Genomic DNA, 14,942 nt, shown 5'->3' with positions numbered 1-14,942 from the left:
CTATTCTGAGAATTTCTCCACCAGCAGTAAGGTAATCCTGTACCCATGTTTGTTTCTACAACCTGATTTTGCTCTCTGTTCACTCCTGAAAGGGGAATGGGTGGATGCCTGACTAAGAGGGCTGATCAGATTCCTGCTCCTGAGACTTTGAAACAGAGGTATTTGCTAGATCCGTTTAGCTCTAGAAACTGAAGGACATTTTTATGCAGGAGCAGGGGAGTCGGTTACTTACCTTCAAGTGCAAAGTGAGGGGGAAAAAGCGGCCTGGAGACACACCCACCCACACATAGGGTCAGGGAATAAGTGGGTTCTCGCCTCTTTTCCATTTGCAGGTTCCACTTCATAAGGAGGTTTGACTGGAAATTTGTAAGATGCCCTTGATTCTGAGATGCTCTCATTTTTGAATAGGTTTTTTGGTTTTCCCCTCTAAAATAACTTTAGAGTTTGTTGCAGGAAGGGCCACAGAGTGGGCTCTCATCTAACACTTGCAAAAAAAATTGTCTGAGGAAACACATGTATTGACAAAGCAAGAAACTTTATTGGTTAGGGGCTCCTGGACTGAGAGCAACAGTAAGGAAACCAGGAGAACTGCTCTGCCACATCACTCGGAATCTCAGATTTAATGGTGATGGGATTAGTTTCTGGGTTGTCTCTGGCCAATCATTCTGACTCAGGGTCCTTCCTGGTAGCACATATATTTCTCAGTCAAGATGGATTCCAGTGAGGAGGATTCTAGGAGGTTGGTAGGCCATACGGACTTGTGTCTCCTTTTGACCTTTCCCAAATTCTTCTGGTTGGTGATGGCTTGTTGATTCCATGTTCTTTACTGGAGCCTCCTGTCGTAAAATAACGCATGCGAGTGGTTACTATGATGCCTGGCTGAAGTGGGTGATTTCAGTCAGTGTTTCCCTAACAAGCCTGCTACAGACATACTCTTCCTAGAGCACCACCTTTCCTCAGGGACACTGTTGTAATTGGCAAGGAATGGAGAATTAGCTGTGCCACCTCTGGGAAGAAGTAGTTGCAAGATTTCAGGGACATTACTCTCCTACCTCAAATCTGTCACTTGTAGATAGAGGCGAGTTAATCTGGATTATTTTTTAAAGAGCTCTCCAGCTCTATTGTTGTTATTTGCTCAAGTCATGTTTGAATCTTTGTGACCCCATGGACTGTAGCTTGCCAGGCTCCTCTGTCCATGGGATTTCCCAGGTGAGAATACTAGAGTGGATTGCCACTTGGAAAACCAAGAAAATGGAGGTTTCCCATTCTTGGTCTGGAATTTTAAATGGGAGCCTCATAACCGTGGGGCTGTTTGGGTGGGGGCAGCAGAGTTCATGTGATGGACCCTAAAGAGAGAACCAATCTAAGAGGAAGAGTCAACAATTGTGGCTTGAACAATTACCCCTAAAAATATAAAGCTTGGTCATTCCAAATTTCTTTATTAAGGTTTTGCACAGGGTTTTTTCAATGAGGTACGTATTAGAATCACACGGGAACCAAAACACAGTCAGAATCAAAGCCAAAACACAATACTCTGGTCTCACTCTTGACCAATTAAATAATAAATTCTGTAGTCTGAAGAGGGAGGCAGGCAGGCAGGCATTTGTGGGTGTTAAAGCTCTCCAGGTAATTACAGTCATAGATTAGAAACCACTGTGCATTTGTATTTGTTTATAATGAGTATGATTAACTTTAAAAGGTCACAGCTGAGTATAAGCAAGGTAAGCAATGAGGGCATGTAGGTAAAAGCTGAGCTGCAAACTTAGAAAATATAAAACTTAAAAAAACTAAAGAGCCATAAAATTTCCCTCTTTCAAAAACTTTAAAATGATTATATGGTTTATATGTTTAAAGATTTCATAATACTATCAAGGTAATATAGATAGCAAAATATCTGACTTTGAATATCCTGGATATAGACAATGTAAATTTCCTTCATATATTTTTTTTAAAAGGTAAGTAAATGTAATATATTTTTAAGAAGGCTTCTAGTAAAATAGTTTGAATAAAAAGAGAAAGCTTCGGATCTAAGATAAGACTTTTCTGTGTTAAAAATAAAAAATGAGATAGCCTTGATCTCAGCGTGTTAACAAAGTAAGCATTGTTTGCATGGAACTAAGTTTGTGTGCAACTGAGTCAATTTACTTTCAGGTTTCATTGGAGAAGACAGTGGCCCAAGAGAGCTTTCTGTAGTCCATGGTTTATGCTCATCTTTCATTTACATTACTCAGCTTCTCTTTGGTTTCTTCATCTTTTCATTCTTACTCTTATTCTATATCCCCTCTACTTATCAGATTCTCCATATTGTACTGTCTTTCATGTGCTTAAAATTTCTCTACTGAATTGAAGGATGGATATTCAATCCTTCCTTTATTGACCTACATATATTTGGGCATTGGGAGTACAGAAGGAACTTCCCTGCCCTTATGGAATTAACATTTTAGTGAAAGAAAAAGACAACTGACAGGTAAACAAGTAAAGAAGAATTACATAGGATACATACTAAGAAGCACACTAATAGGTGGATATGATGGGGGAGGAGATGATGAGATTCTTCATTGCTGATTCACAAGTTGGCTGCAATTAGAATCACCTGTAGAGGTCTGGTTTGTCTTAATTCTGCTGCCATGGTCCTACTCAGAATAATTCTTAGTAGTGGGACCCCGGATAAGGCAATGGCACCCCACCCCAGTACTCTTGCCTGGAAAATCCCATGGACGGAGGATGGTGGACTGAAGTCCATGGGATTGTTAAGAGCTGGACACGACTGAGCGACTTCACTTTCACTTTTCACTTTCATGCATTGGAGAAGGCAATGGCAACCTACTCCAGTGTTCTTGCCTGGAGAATCCCAGGGACAGGGGAGCCTGGTGGGCTGCCGTCTATGGGGTCGCACAGTCGGACATGACTGAAGCAACCTAGCAGCAGCAGCAGCAGTGGGACCCCATCAGCTGAAGTTTTTATAAGCTTCCTAGGTAGTTTTGATATGTGATAAGGATTGAGAACTACTATTTGAGAGGAAGATCTCTTGAAGATGTTTGAGCTGACACCTGAAGGAAGAAGTCAGCCTGCTGGAGTGGAGAAGAGATTGCTTCAGAGAGAAAAGAGCAGTTGCAAAGACCTGAGGAGGGAGAGACTTTGGCATGTCCCAGGAAGAGAATGGAGTTTCACAGAGCTGGAGCACAGTAGAAGAGAGAGAATGGATGTTTGTAGAAGCAGGTAGACAGCAGTTCATGCTATCGTTGGAATTTTATATATTTTATATGTTTGACATTTAAATGAAATGAGATCACTGGAGAATTTTAATCAGGTGAGTGACATGATCTTAATATTTTCTAAAAGAACACCCTGGCTGTTATATGGAAGATGGATTTTTAAGGGGCAATTGTTGCAGAGGAGAGACCAGGCAAGGAGACTATGACTTCAGCCCAATAAAGAAGATGGTCTCTTGGATAGTGTGGTGGCAATGGAGTGGATGGAGTGCATGAACATGGAGAATATTTTAGAAGAGGAACTGGTGGGACTTGCTATGCATCTATTATCCATTCCCTAAGAAAGAAAATCTGAGCAGTGAGTCACTTAGTTGACAAACCCACTCCATTTCCATTGCAGAACATCATGCCATCTTATAGGCTACTAGTTTTCCTTGTGTCCATTAATGGATGGTTGTCTTAGTATTTGGAGCTCTAATGAGTCATGGCCCATGGCTTATATGGGACAAAGCAAGTTAATTCATACAGAAGGAAGAGCTTTATTTTGAGAGGGCTTACAGGTATGATAGTTACTCAGTCTTTCTTAGATTCTCCCTTAATGATAATTTTTTACAGATTTGTCATTAGTGAATGACATAATGATCAAATGTATAAATTATGAAAATGGTGAACTTCTCAAAGGTATGTGTTTTAATTAAATGTGTTTTAATTAAACTTAGGTAACACATGCATGTTTTCAAGGCCAAGATTTTTTTTAATTGAGTTTCTATTCTGCTGGCCTCAGGCTGGCCAGCTAAACTGATTTTGTCTTAAAAAAAAAAATAGTAGATTGGTTATAAAGGTGGAAGAAACTGTTGTGATTTTTGTTAGATTGTCATAAACCAAGTTTTAGAAAAACAACTAAGAATATACTTATGTAGCTTGTCATGTGCCAAAATTTGCAGAGTTTAAATAAACATTGTAAATGAGAATATCTCCATAAAATTGTTGTAAACATTTCTCAAATTTCTAATGAAAAAGTAACACCTGGAAAAAGTACTTTAATGTTTTCAACAAAATTCACTAAATGTTTACCTTAAGTTCCCCAAACTTTAAGTATTCAGTCTTTGCATTTATTATTTATACATGTTGAATGTAAAGTCTGTTATATTTGCCTGTGACCAAATGGGCAAAACATACATTTTGAGGCCAAACAGATCCAATATCTTGATTCATTGACCTGTAAAGTAAGAACTTGATTTTGCTTCTATAAAAAGGGAAAGGAAAAACTTGCACGCCAGAACAAAAATAGTGTCTTAATGTTTCCCTTTCCTCATGGATTTCTCAATTCTCTGTAATGAATACCTCCCATGAGTCCTTAAAAAGGATTTTTGTTAGGCAGAGAAACTTTCCAACAGCTTTCTTGCTTGCCAAAATTATTAAGACCTCCTGACATGCTGTGTTAGCCCAACAATAACAAATTCTACCTCTAAAATTTCAGCTGCATGTAGAAAAGCAACTTAAATCATATGTACATTTTGCCACTTGTATTTTAACCTGAATTCTGCATTCCTTTCTTTTCTAATTCAGATTTATTACTTGAATAACTATACTAGATACTGTATTGGAGAAGAAATATTAAGTAGTTAACAAAAAACTATGCAGGAATTCCCTTCTAGGCTGAGCCAGTAACCTTAAAGATAATTCTGCTAGTGAATAGGAACATTGGTTGGATGTGAAAAGTTATGAAAGCTCAGATGCTTTGAAAAAATGTTGATACAGTAGAGAAATCAACAGCATTGACCTGAGGACTATTTCCTTTCTTATCCTCTCTCCTTCAGACTTCTTTCCCTGTCTCCAAATGAACATCTTATAGTTCTTTTGTTCCAAGCTGCATCTTTCATTTTCTTTTTGTTTGCTCCTGTACCAAGTATGTAATTCTTATCAAGTTCTCAAAGCATCTTTTTTCTCTTTTACAAACTTCCTAAAATCTCAGCACCCCCAGAGAAGCCCTGGAAATGAATTGGTAAGCATTTTCTTTCTCATTTAATTCCCCTGGATGTGGCCCACACACAGTGTGAATAAGATGATTTCATAGCACAATCCTAGGCTGTTCTACTCACAGAAGATACCTGATTGTATGATACTCACATACCACAGAACCAGTGACTTTAGCATCTTGGGAAATGCTTTTTCAGGTGGCAGCTAACCTTCAAGTTTGTCTCTTCCACAATGACCCAGAAGGAAAGAGCAACACAAGAGTGTAAAAAGTAGAAAAGAAGGATTCCATCACTCCCAAAATAAGCCATTCCCAAATAACAATTATTTGCACTCAACGCTTTGCTAATAATTCAATTTAAGGATATACAGAAATAAAAACAATTAGATATATGGGCATATAGACTCTAAGATCTATAAGGAAAAGACCTAAAATTCTCTTCAATGAGTGTTAAAGATTTGATAAAAGGAAACAAATTCTAGAATAGATCTTGTTGGATCTGTGAATCAAGACCAGTGCAGAATATAATAGAGGATTAGGAAGTCACATCCAATAACAAAAAAGGAAGGAGAACCTGAATTAAACCAAGAAAAACAGATTAGTTTATCTTTCACATTAGTTTCCTACTGGCTGGTATAAAAATTATCACACATCTAGTGACTTAAAACAATACAAATTTATCCTACAGTTCTGGAGGTTAGAAGTCAGAAATGGGTCTTGCTTGGCTAAAATCAAGTATTGGAAGGAATTTAGGGCTCCATTCTCCTGACTCTAGAAAAAAATCTGTTCTTAACTTTTCTACCTTTTAGAAGTTTTTAGGGACTGCCATCCTTCATTTTACTCCGTAGTTTTCATAGTGACTGCAGTATCTGGTGAGAGGGGGCTACGCCAGTGCCTGTCCTGGAATTATTGGAGGACAACAGTGAATGGAAGTGGTTAAAGGAGTTTAAACACTTGCAAATTAAGCATTCTGGGTTTTCACAGAAATACTGCAAGTCGCTCAGCAGAAGGTGGATGTTATTTTGGAAAATGCAAGCAAGAGCCAGTGTAATTTGAGTTGATATTGCAATCTTTGGGTCTTGGTAAAACTTGGGTTACATATAATCCATTCCTGAGTTTTGAGTTCAGACATTCTTGGCTAATTTTTTTTTAATCTAAATTATATGATCCAATTATAAATTACTAAAGATAATTACTTGTACCAGATAAATCTCAATTGAATTTGCTGGTACACTTTGGTATGAAGTTGAGCAATCTCAACACACAGCACCCCGCACAGAAAGGGTCTAGCAATTATTTTTGTTTGGGTGAATTACACATGACATGAATGACTCAAAAGTGTTATGACATAAGAGCCACAATTGTTCCAGTTTGCCAACATAGAAAAAAAAATTCCATACTTGATTTACTGTTCTTTGTGTAATTTCAAATTATTTGTGCATGTATTCATTTTAGGATATTGTTTCTTTCCATAAAACTGTTTAATTTTCATTTTAAAGCAGATTTACTGCAATAAGGAACTGTACATATTTAACATGTACAATTTGAGCTTGAACATATACAAACACCTGTGATATCATTGTGACAAAGTAAAAGGCATACCTAATACCTAGATAGCATATTAAAAAGCAGAGATATAACTTTGCCAACAAAGGTTCGTCTAGTCAAGGCTATGGTTTTTCCTGTGGTCATGTATGGATGTGAGAGTTGGAATGTGAAGAAAGCTGAGTGCCAAAGAATTGATGCTTTTGAACTATGGTGTTGGAGAAGACTCTTGAGAGTCCCTTGGACTGCAAGGAGATCCAACCAGTCCATCCTAAAGAGACCAGTCCTGGGTGTTCATTGGAAGGACTGATGCTAAAACTGGAACTCCAATACTTTGGCCACCTCATGTGAAGAGTTGACTCATTGGAAAAGACCCTGATGCTGGGAGGGATTGGGGGCAGGAGGAGAAGGGGACGACAGAGGATGAGATGGCTGGATAGCATCACCGACTCGATGGACATGAGATTGAGTGAACTCTGGGAGTTGGTGATGGACAGGGAGGCCTGGCGTGCTGCGATTCATGGGGTCACAAAGAGTCAGACACAACTGAGTGACTGAACTGAACTGAATACCTCACAAAGTTTCCTTGTGTCCTCTGTTTTTTTTTTTTAATTTATTTATTTTCAATTGGAGGATAATTGCCTTACAATACTGTGTTGGTTTCTTCCATACATCAACATGAATCAGCCATAGGTATACATAAGTCCCCTCCCTCTGAATCTCCTTCCCATTTCTCACCCCATCCCACCCCTTGGGGTTGTCACTGAGCACCCATTTGAGCTCCCTGCATCATACAGCAAATTCCCAGTGGCTATTGATGTTACTTATGATAATGTATATATTTCAATGCTACCCTCTCAATTTGTCCCACCCTCTCCCTTCCCCTACTGTGTCCACAAATCTGTTCTCTATGTATAATCTCCATTGCTTCCCTGAAAGTAAGTTCATCAGTACCATCTTTCTAGATTCCACATATATGCATTAATATATGATACTTGTTTTTCTCTTTCTTTCTTCACGCTCTATGATAAGCTCTAGGTTCATCCACCTCATTAGAACTGACTCAAATGCATCCCTTTTTATGGTTGATTAATATTCCATTGCATATATGGATTTTATCCATTCATCTGTTGATGGACATCTAGGTCACTCCCATGTTCTAGGTATTATAAATAGTGCTGCAGTAAACACTGGGGTACATGTGTCTTTTTCAGTTATGGTTTCCTAAGGGTATATACCGGAGAAGGCAATGGCACCCCACTCCAGTACTCTTGCCTGGAAAATCCCATGGACGGAGGAGCCTGGTAGGCTGCAGTCCACAGGGTTGCTAAGAGTCGGACACGACTGAGTGACTTCCCTTTCACTTTCATGCATTGGAGAAGGAAATGGCAACCCACTCCAGTGTTCTTGCCTGGAGAATCCCAGGGATGGAGGAGCCTGGTGCGTTGCCGTCTATGGGGTCACACAGAGTTGGACATGACTGAAGTGACTTAGCAGCAGCAGCTGCAGCAGCAAGGGTATATACCCAGTAGTGGGATTGTTGGGTCATAGTTTTGCTCCTAGTTTTTTTTTAAGGAATCTACATCCTTTTTTTGTGGAAAGATGCCCAGCATCATTAATTATTGGGAAATGCAAATTAAAAATACAATAAGATATCATCTTACATTGTTTAGTGTTAGTTGCTCAGTCATGCCCGACTCTTTGTGACCCCTTGGACTACAGCCCACCAGGCTCATCTCTCCATGAGATTTTCCAGGCAAGGATACTGGAGTGGGTTGCCATTTCCATCTCCAGGGGATCTTCCCAACCCAGGGATTGAACCCGGGTACCCTGCACTGCAGGCAGATTCTTTACTGACTGAGTTACAAGGTTAGGATGATTATTATAAAAAAAACCCCAAAGGTAACAAGTGGCAAGGATATGGAGAAATTGGAACTCTTATACACTGTTGATGCGAATGTAAAATAATGCAGTTAAGAAAAAGAATGAAGGTTCCTTAAAAAATTAAAAATAGAACTACCATATGATTCAGCAGTCCTACTTCTGGATATATATTCAAAAGAGGTGAAATCAATCTTGAAGAGATGTCTACACTTCCATGTTCATTGCCGTACTATTCAATGATAGCTAAGATATGGAAATAATCCAAATGTCATCACTGATGAATAGATACAGAAAATATATATACATACAATAGAATATAATTCAGCCTTTAAAAAGAAGGAAATCCTGCCATTTGCCACAACATAGATGAACTTGGAGGACATGATATAAGTGAAATAAGTGTCAAAGAAGAGGAAATATGGCACTATTCCACTTATGAGGTATCTAAATTAGGCAAACTCATAGAGGCAAACCCTTCCCAGTTGGTTTAGTCAGTAAAAAGTCTGCCTGCAATGTAGGAGACCCAGGTTCAATCCCTGGGTTGGAAAGATCCCTTGGAGAAGAAAATGACAGTCCACTCCAGTATTCTTGTCTGGAGAATCCCATGGACAGAGGAGCCTGGTGGGCTACAGTCCATGGGGTCACAAATAATTGGATATAACTGAGTGACACTTTCACTTTCAGAGAGGCAGAGAATCTTTAATTTTCAATGAAGTGCTCATGGACACAAGGTTAAATTTTGCAAACATGATCCTTAATTTGGTGGGGAAATAAGTTTACCATCCATCAACTATAATACTCTTAGATAACCCATTGTTATAGATTCCTTTTTTTTGTGACATTTTCTCAAAAATGTCTTTTTATAATGCATAGTCTCCTAAGAAAAGTAGCTCATTTTGTTTTCAATAATGATAGGTAATATTCTTGAAGATTTAGTTTCTCAGATAGTAACTACTTTGCAATGAAATTATGAATGAAATATGAATGTGAATCTTATATAAGTGGGAATGCACTTATTTAGAGCATTGAAGACATTCTGTTGGAATCTAGAAGGACACAATACTTCTTAAAAAGTGGTTGATATTTGAGTTGGAAAAGGATATTATCTAGAAGGAAAGAAGTATCAGAAAATATCACAGTGAATAGACTCCAAAGGCAATCTTTAATTTATAATTTTTTCTTGAGCATCCCTGTGGGAAGGAGCATACCATAGTATTTCTGAGTATATTCTCAGTATGCTTCTTTAAGAGAGAATGATATAATATTAAAATTTTGTCCTGTGAAAAAGCTAACGGTCTTCTGGAAGGGATGTACATTTGGTTTGGTGTTCCCTGGCCCAATGATTAAGGGAATATCCACAAAAACCCTTATAAAATTGTTTAGGTAGTTCTCTTCAGTATGACTTCTGGCTATTTGCATTCTTTAGTATTATAATTTTTCAATGCTGAAAAAAATCTCTAAACTTCAGACCTGGCTCTTAGAGAACTAAACTTTTCTCGATGTCATTAAGTTGATAGATGATTTTGGAGGCCATTATAAAGTCTATTTGTAAGTGGAGGGAGTTGGGATTGTGGAGCACATATAAACAAAATCCATCTGGTATTTATGTGAGTGTGTGTTTATAAAGGCAGTTTCTACCTTACAAACTGATTGTATTTTAAAAATTCATTCCATTGCTTAGAAAGCAGATACATTTTCCCTTAGAATTAAACGTTCTGTATAGTAGCTAGGTTCCCACACCACCTCTCACGATTTCTGAAGTGTCCATGTATACCAACACCATTAAGGAAATAGCTATTATGTACAATACTGCTCTCTGGAAAAATGAACTTCAGTGTCAACTGGGGATTCTGGAGACTTCTTTTCTCCTTACCTTCTGTAAGTCATGCAATAAGAGAAACTGTAGAAAGAAAACAAATTAATCAGAAGAGTGCTAAATGCCAGAGCAAAGCATAGGGCAATTAATTAAAAGAAGAAGAAATAATAGAACAGTCATAAGAGAAGGAAAATAGAAAGGTTTCTAGAAAAGATACAAGAGAAAAATAACAGAATATCAGAGAAGCAATATACTTGAGAGAATTTCTAAAATTCTTTATATGGAAGAACAAAATACCAAGAGTTGCTAAAACAACTTTGAAGAAAAATAAGGTAAAATTATGAAACAATAGTAAAATATAAATGACAAAAGTTACAAAATAATGATAATAAATGTAATATAGTATTGAAGCAGGCTAGATAAAGGAACCAATCAAATAGAATGAAAATAATACCTAAGAAATAGATCTACTATATATAAAAATTTGAATTTGATATAATAATGAAATTGGTATTACTTATTAGTAGAAATGATACAATAAATTGTACTGAGTAGCTAATATTGAAAAACATAGTTATACTCCTTCCTAAAACCATATGCAAACAATAACTCTAGGCATTGTATACTGCTTGTAAGCTTATAAATTAGCACGAGTTAACACTTATACAAGTGCAATATAGACATGTACTAATTTTCTATTGGTGCTGTATTAATAATAAATCAAGTAGCTTAAAACAACACAAAACTATTATCTCACAGTAGTGGAGGTCAGAAGTCTGAAATGGGTCTCTCTGGATTAAAATGGGTCAGCAGGGTTGTATTCCTTCCTGGAAACTCTAGGAAAGAGTCTGCTTCCTTGTTTTTTTCTAGCTTCTAGAGGCCATCTACATTGCCTCCATCTTCATGTCAGAAACATTGAGCTGAGTCCTTCTCATACTACCATCTCTCTGGTTCTTCCTCTCACTATTTTCTTCCTTCTTGTACTTATAAGGACCCTTGTGAGCACACTGGGTCTACCTGAATAATCCAAGGTAATCTCATCTCAAGGTCAGTTGGTTAGCAACCTTAATCTCCTTTTGCCATGTCAACAAACATGTTCACAAATTCTGGTGACTAAGACATGGACTTCTTTGAGGAACTATTATTCTGCCTACAATAGGAACTATCTATTAAAACTGAGTTTTTTATGTCTAATGACCTTGCACTTTCATTTCTAGGTAGAGTCCTTTCAGAAAATTTGAAAACGTTCAGAAAAACATTTTCAAAAGAATTTATATAAGATAGTTGCAACATTTTTGGTAGTTAAAAATTAGCTGTGAGATAAAAGATTTGTGTTGTTTTAACATTTATCATCAGCAGCAAGGGAAAACTGTGGTCTACTGATAGATATAATATTATACAGTTTTCGGATATAATGAACTAGAGGCCACAAGTGTCAACATGTGCATTACATGTTGACACTTGTGCATTGCTCAAAAGCAAAATGTAGGAAGCTGTTTGTTCTATGATACCATTTATATAAAGTTTAAAAACTTAAAGACAACCATATTTTATTTAGGAACACATGGCATGAGGTGTAAGTAATTTTCACCTAAGCTACAGTGTTTTAGACTCACTCCCTAGCCTTCACTTTTGTGTTTATGCCTACCCTCCTATAGCAGGGGCTGGTAAATTAATGGCACTGTGGGCAGCTCACCTTTTCTGTGAATATAATTTTATTGAAATACAGGATGTCCACCTTTCTGCAAATAGAATTTTATTGAATGAGAGCCATGCTCATTAAACAAGAACAAACATTTTATTTATGGCTAACTTCCTACTACAGTGGCAGAGTTGAGTAGTTGTGGCAGAGATTGGATGGCCCTCAAAAGTCTGAAATATTTACTACTGGCCATTGAAGAAAAAGGTTGATAGTACAGGTTGAGTTAACACCACTTGTTCAGTCTTAGGCGTTGAGTTGGTTCCATGAAGATGCTTAGAGGGTCCTGTGCTCAAGGAACTTAGACTGATAGAGAAAAAGATATAAAATAAGTTCAATAAAATGGCTTATACTCTGGAAGGAAGTTATGTAAAACACAATGAAGTGTGAGATTTTTCCTCAGGGATCAAAAGGACAAATAAATGAGGATTAAAATATAGAGAGCCTGGCTCATTATTATGAGGACTCAGTGCTGTGGGTTTACTATTGGAATTCATAGTTCCGTCACTGTCATCCTCCTATGAAACTGCATGAATAATAGCAAAGAAGTGGAGGAAAGAAAAAAAGGCAGAAATAGAACATTTAGACGAGAAGAGGAGAATGTTGAAAGGGTGTTAAATAATGAAAGATAGGGATACTAATTTTTTTTTTTTTTTTGCCACAAACCCATTCCCCCTGCATTGGAAGTACAGAGTCTTAACCACTGGATCACTAGGGAAATTCCTATTTTTATTTTTTAATAAGTTAACAGTTCAAAATACAGAGTCAGTAAAGCTATCATTTATCTTTTTTATATTAACAAAATGTAAATCAGTCATTTTTATCAGAAACATAGCCTTTTGATTTCCCTAGTGCTAACTGTAAATAAAGTGAATAGATTTCTCAAATTATATTGCCTGGGTTTTCATACTAATATTAGATTTAATATACATACCTGTAAAATATGAATGTGGTTTATTTAAAGGATACCAAATAAGTTTTTGAGGTAAATTCTTTCTTGTGAGAGAACACATTTATTTTCTTTATTGGATTCTTAAGGTAATAAAAAATGTAGATAAGTTGTCATCACGATCATTACACATTTTTACTTACGGAATTCCTAAGGCCTGTTCTGTTCTCTGGAGAACATGTTTCATTCTGCTGCTTGGTCAATCATGTGTTCCCAAATGGCCATTAAAATTTATTTTGGCTCATGTCCTCTGTTTAGAGAAACCACTTTTATCTGTCTCCAGAATAAAAATAATTTACATGTAATATATTTTTCTCTTCTTCAGTTCTCTTTGATTATTCCATGGCTCCAAGTATTTGTTCTCTTAGGAGTTCTGCTAAGGAGGAGCTGGGCACTTGTACATATGATATTTACAAATGATATTTGACCAAATGATATTTAATCAATACAAAACTATTATTACTTGGTTTTCCTTCCTGGATAGTTTTTCAAATTTACAGCTATCAATGAATGCCTCTTAGCTATGAGATTTTAAGAATTACTTTGACAATAAAGCTTCTTTAAAAGGACACTTTGCTCTTTCCTCTGGTATAACCATACTAGGCTAGCAATTTGCTTCTGGGGCTATAATTTCTTGCTTAGCTCTGTTATGTATAACATCAAAATGGTATTTCTTTAACAGATAGGAAACAGAACTTTTATGTTTTTCTAATAAGGTTGTTCATTTAAATCCAGTTTAATAATACTCCTGTGGTTTTTATTAGACTTCATTTTTTTCTTCAGTTGCCAATGACTTTCTTAAGGAGAGGCAAGAGTGACTTCAATCACAGGAAAGTATTGCTACATTTGGGACGGTAAAGAGATGGGAAACTAGCTAGTGCTGCTGTTTGAACAGGAATGGAAGTACAGTAATGGCTAAAAATCTTCCTACTCATGTATGAATAAAGGTCCCTCAAGGCCACAATTATAACATCGAGGACATACAGTTTTGAAATAGCAAACCATATGGCTGATTCATGTTGATATTTGCAAGAAACCAACACAATTATCCTTCAATTAAAAAATAAATTTTAAAAAAGGAAATAGTGACTAGTGTAATACTTGGGAGATTATACGTTTATTCTGACTTTGACTTCAGAAACATAATGTTTCAATTTTCTCTTAAGTGTTTTGTATTAAAATAATGAAATATATTTAGAATTCTAAAATCTAAAGAAGTGAAATATGTTTAGATTTCAAAATGGTTGTCTTACCATTGGTGCATTTTACAACTATTTATCCATTAATAATGTACTTTATTATTATAATTATACAGTGGAAGTAGTAAATAGATTCAAGGGATTAATCTGATAGAATGCCTGAAGAACATGGATGGAGGTTCATGACCTTGGACAGCAGACAGTGATCAAGACCATCCTCAAGAAAAAGAAAAGCAAAAAGGCAAAATGGCTGTCTGAGGAGGCCTTACAATTAGCTGCGAAAACAACAGAAGCAAAAGGCAAAGGAGAAAAGGAAAGATACACCCATCTGAATGCAGAGTTCCAAAGAATAGCAAGTAGAGATAAGAAAGCCTTCCTCAGTGATCAATGTAATAAAATAGAGGAAAACAATAGAATGGAAAAGGCTAGAGATCTCTTCAAGAAAATCAGAGATACCAAGAGAACATTTCATGCAAAGATGGGCTCAATAAAGGACAGAAATAGTATGGCCCTAACAGAAGCAAAAGATATTAAGAAGAGATGGCAAGGATACACAGAAGAACTAGACAAAAAATATCTTCATGACCCAGATAAACATGATGGTGTGATCACTCACCTAGAGCCAGATATCCTGGAATGTGAAGTCAAGTGGGCCTTAGA

General features: G+C 36.7%; 1 protein-coding gene and 1 long non-coding RNA gene across 8 annotated transcripts in view; one reads left to right on the top strand and one right to left on the bottom strand.

Annotated features, from left to right (window-relative positions):
* Window positions 1-588: 588 nt before the first annotated feature.
* On the bottom strand, window positions 589-1,396 carry LOC129644023 (uncharacterized). Its single transcript, XR_008710705.1, has 2 exons — window positions 1,053-1,396; window positions 589-836 (listed from the first exon to the last, which is right to left on the bottom strand). It is a non-coding gene; the product is annotated as an uncharacterized LOC129644023 (long non-coding RNA).
* A 1,435-nt stretch (window positions 1,397-2,831) lies between these two features.
* The window catches only part of LOC129644022 (C1GALT1-specific chaperone 1-like), a 93,093-nt gene continuing 80,982 nt past the window's right edge, over window positions 2,832-14,942 (top strand). For 3 of the 7 annotated variants that reach the window (XM_055569348.1, XM_055569345.1, XM_055569346.1), the window contains exon 1: window positions 2,836-3,310. Coding sequence is in view for 4 of the 7 variants with exons in the window: in XM_055569343.1 (XP_055425318.1) it covers window positions 3,144-3,219 (76 nt within the window). In the remaining 3 variants the exon portion in view is untranslated. Of the gene's footprint in view, window positions 3,311-3,827; window positions 3,894-14,942 lie in introns of all 7 variants that reach the window. The other 4 variants (XM_055569341.1, XM_055569340.1, XM_055569344.1 and 1 more) reach the window with 3 other exon arrangements.

This window comes from Bubalus kerabau, chromosome 2, assembly GCF_029407905.1.
Source record: "Bubalus kerabau isolate K-KA32 ecotype Philippines breed swamp buffalo chromosome 2, PCC_UOA_SB_1v2, whole genome shotgun sequence".
In the NCBI taxonomy this organism is placed as follows: Eukaryota; Metazoa; Chordata; class Mammalia; order Artiodactyla; family Bovidae; genus Bubalus; species Bubalus kerabau.
The sequence above is the reverse complement of the archived record's forward strand: the minus strand, read 5'-3'. Positions and strand labels throughout refer to the sequence as shown.